This window comes from Oncorhynchus gorbuscha, unplaced genomic scaffold (genome assembly GCF_021184085.1).
Source record: "Oncorhynchus gorbuscha isolate QuinsamMale2020 ecotype Even-year unplaced genomic scaffold, OgorEven_v1.0 Un_scaffold_14159, whole genome shotgun sequence".
Classification (NCBI taxonomy): domain Eukaryota; kingdom Metazoa; phylum Chordata; class Actinopteri; order Salmoniformes; family Salmonidae; genus Oncorhynchus; species Oncorhynchus gorbuscha.
In genome coordinates this window covers 4,749-6,818 of record NW_025756186.1, presented here as the reverse complement: position 1 = coordinate 6,818, position 2,070 = coordinate 4,749, and the positions used below count along the sequence as shown (strand labels likewise).

At 43.6% G+C, this 2,070-nt stretch overlaps 1 protein-coding gene across 1 annotated transcript; it reads left to right on the top strand.

Annotated features, from left to right (window-relative positions):
• Positions 1–362: 362 nt before the first annotated feature.
• On the top strand, positions 363–1,027 carry LOC124030700 (transferrin receptor protein 2-like). Its single transcript, XM_046341924.1, has 3 exons — positions 363–384; positions 515–701; positions 883–1,027. Exons 2-3 carry the CDS (start codon positions 577–579, stop codon positions 1,025–1,027), a joined length of 270 nt encoding a protein of 89 aa, XP_046197880.1. The 5' UTR covers positions 363–384; positions 515–576.
• The last annotated feature ends 1,043 nt before the right edge of the window (positions 1,028–2,070 follow it).

The window sequence follows — 2,070 nt, the reverse complement described above, 5'->3', positions numbered from 1 at the left end:
ACACACACACACACACACACACACACACACACACACACACACACACACACACACACACACACACACACACACACACACACACACACACACACACTGTCTCTTCAACACTCATATTCACTGCTAGGTAACACACACACTCACACTGTCTCTCATCACTCATATTCACTACAGGTAACACACACACACTGTTTCTCCACACTCATATTCACTACAGGTAACACACACACACACACTGTCTCTCAACACTCATATTCACAACAGGTAACACACACACACACACACACGCACGCACGCACGCACGCACGCACGCACGCACACACACACACACACACACACACACACACACACACACACACTGTCTCTCAACACTCATATTCACTACAGGTAACACACACACACTGTTTCTCCACACTCATATTCACTACAGGTAACACACACACACACTCTCTCCACCTTTGCTATGCTAGCGTGGTTGGCTCTAAGGGTTTTGGGGTTGCGCTTTGTCTTTGTGCAGCGTTTCTATTGGGCTACGTGGCTTTCCGTGGGTCGTGCCACTATTGTGGTGTTGAGGGGGAGATGGCCCCTGCGGAGGATAAGCCTGGAACTGACCATGACAACCTGGTGGAGGGTATGTACCTGGGGGAACTACGGGACATGCTGAAGAAATACTTGCAAGACGAGAAGATAGAGAGCACTGTCAGGTAACACACACACACACACACACACACACACACACACACACACACACACACACACACACACACACACACACACACACACACACACACACACACACACACACACACACACACACACACACACACACACACACACACACACCTGACTAGAGGTGTATCTGTATTATAACCGTTTTTTGTTCAGGCGAGTCAGCAGGACGACCCACCCATCGGGGTCCTCGGAGGGCACAACTCTGGCAGCAGAGATACTAGAGACGTTTAAAGATCTCCACATGGACCACACCTGGACAGACTCACACTATGCTACACTACAGTTCCCCTCCAGGTAGGTGGATGAGGAGGAGCTGAGGGTATAACGTGTGTTTGTGTGTAGTGTATATACTGTGTGTAGTGTATATACTGTGTGTAGTGTATAGTGTGTGTAGTGTATATAGTGTGTATAGTGTGTATAGTGTGTGTAGTGTATATAGTGTGTGTAGTGTATATAGTGTGTGTAGTGTATATAGTGTGTGTAGTGTGTATAGTGTGTGTAGTGTGTATAGTGTGTGTAGTGTATAGTGTGTGTAGTGTATAGTGTGTGTAGTGTATAGTGTGTATAGTGTGTATAGTGTGTGTAGTGTATAGTGTATGTAGTGTATAGTGTGTGTAGTGTATAGTGTGTGTAGTGTGTAGTGTGTGTAGTGTGTAGTGTGTATAGTGTGTGTAGTGTGTAGTGTGTGTAGTGTATAGTGTGTGTAGTGTATAGTGTGTGTAGTGTATAGTGTGTGTAGTGTATAGTGTGTGTAGTGTATAGTGTGTGTAGTGTATAGTGTGTATAGTGTGTGTAGTGTATAGTGTGTGTAGTGTATAGTGTGTGTAGTGTGTAGTGTGTATAGTGTATAGTGTGTGTAGTGTATAGTGTGTGTAGTGTATAGTGTGTGTAGTGTGTAGTGTGTATAGTGTGTGTAGTGTATAGTGTGTATAGTGTGTGTAGTGTATAGTGTGTGTAGTGTATAGTGTGTGTAGTGTATTGTGTGTATAGTGTGTGTAGTGTATAGTGTGTGTAGTGTATAGTGTGTGTAGTGTGTATAGTGTGTGTAGTGTATAGTGTGTGTAGTGTGTGTAGTGTATAGTGTGTATAGTGTGTATAGTGTGTGTAGTGTATAGTGTGTGTAGTGTGTAGTGTATAGTGTGTGTAGTGTATAGTGTGTGTAGTGTATAGTGTGTGTAGTGTGTATAGTGTGTGTAGTGTATAGTGTGTGTAGTGTGTAGTGTATAGTGTGTGTAGTGTATAGTGTGTGTAGTGTATAGTGTGTGTAGTGTATAGTGTGTGTAGTGTATAGTGTGTGTAGTGTATTGTGTGTATAATGTGTGTAGTGTATAGTGTGTGTAG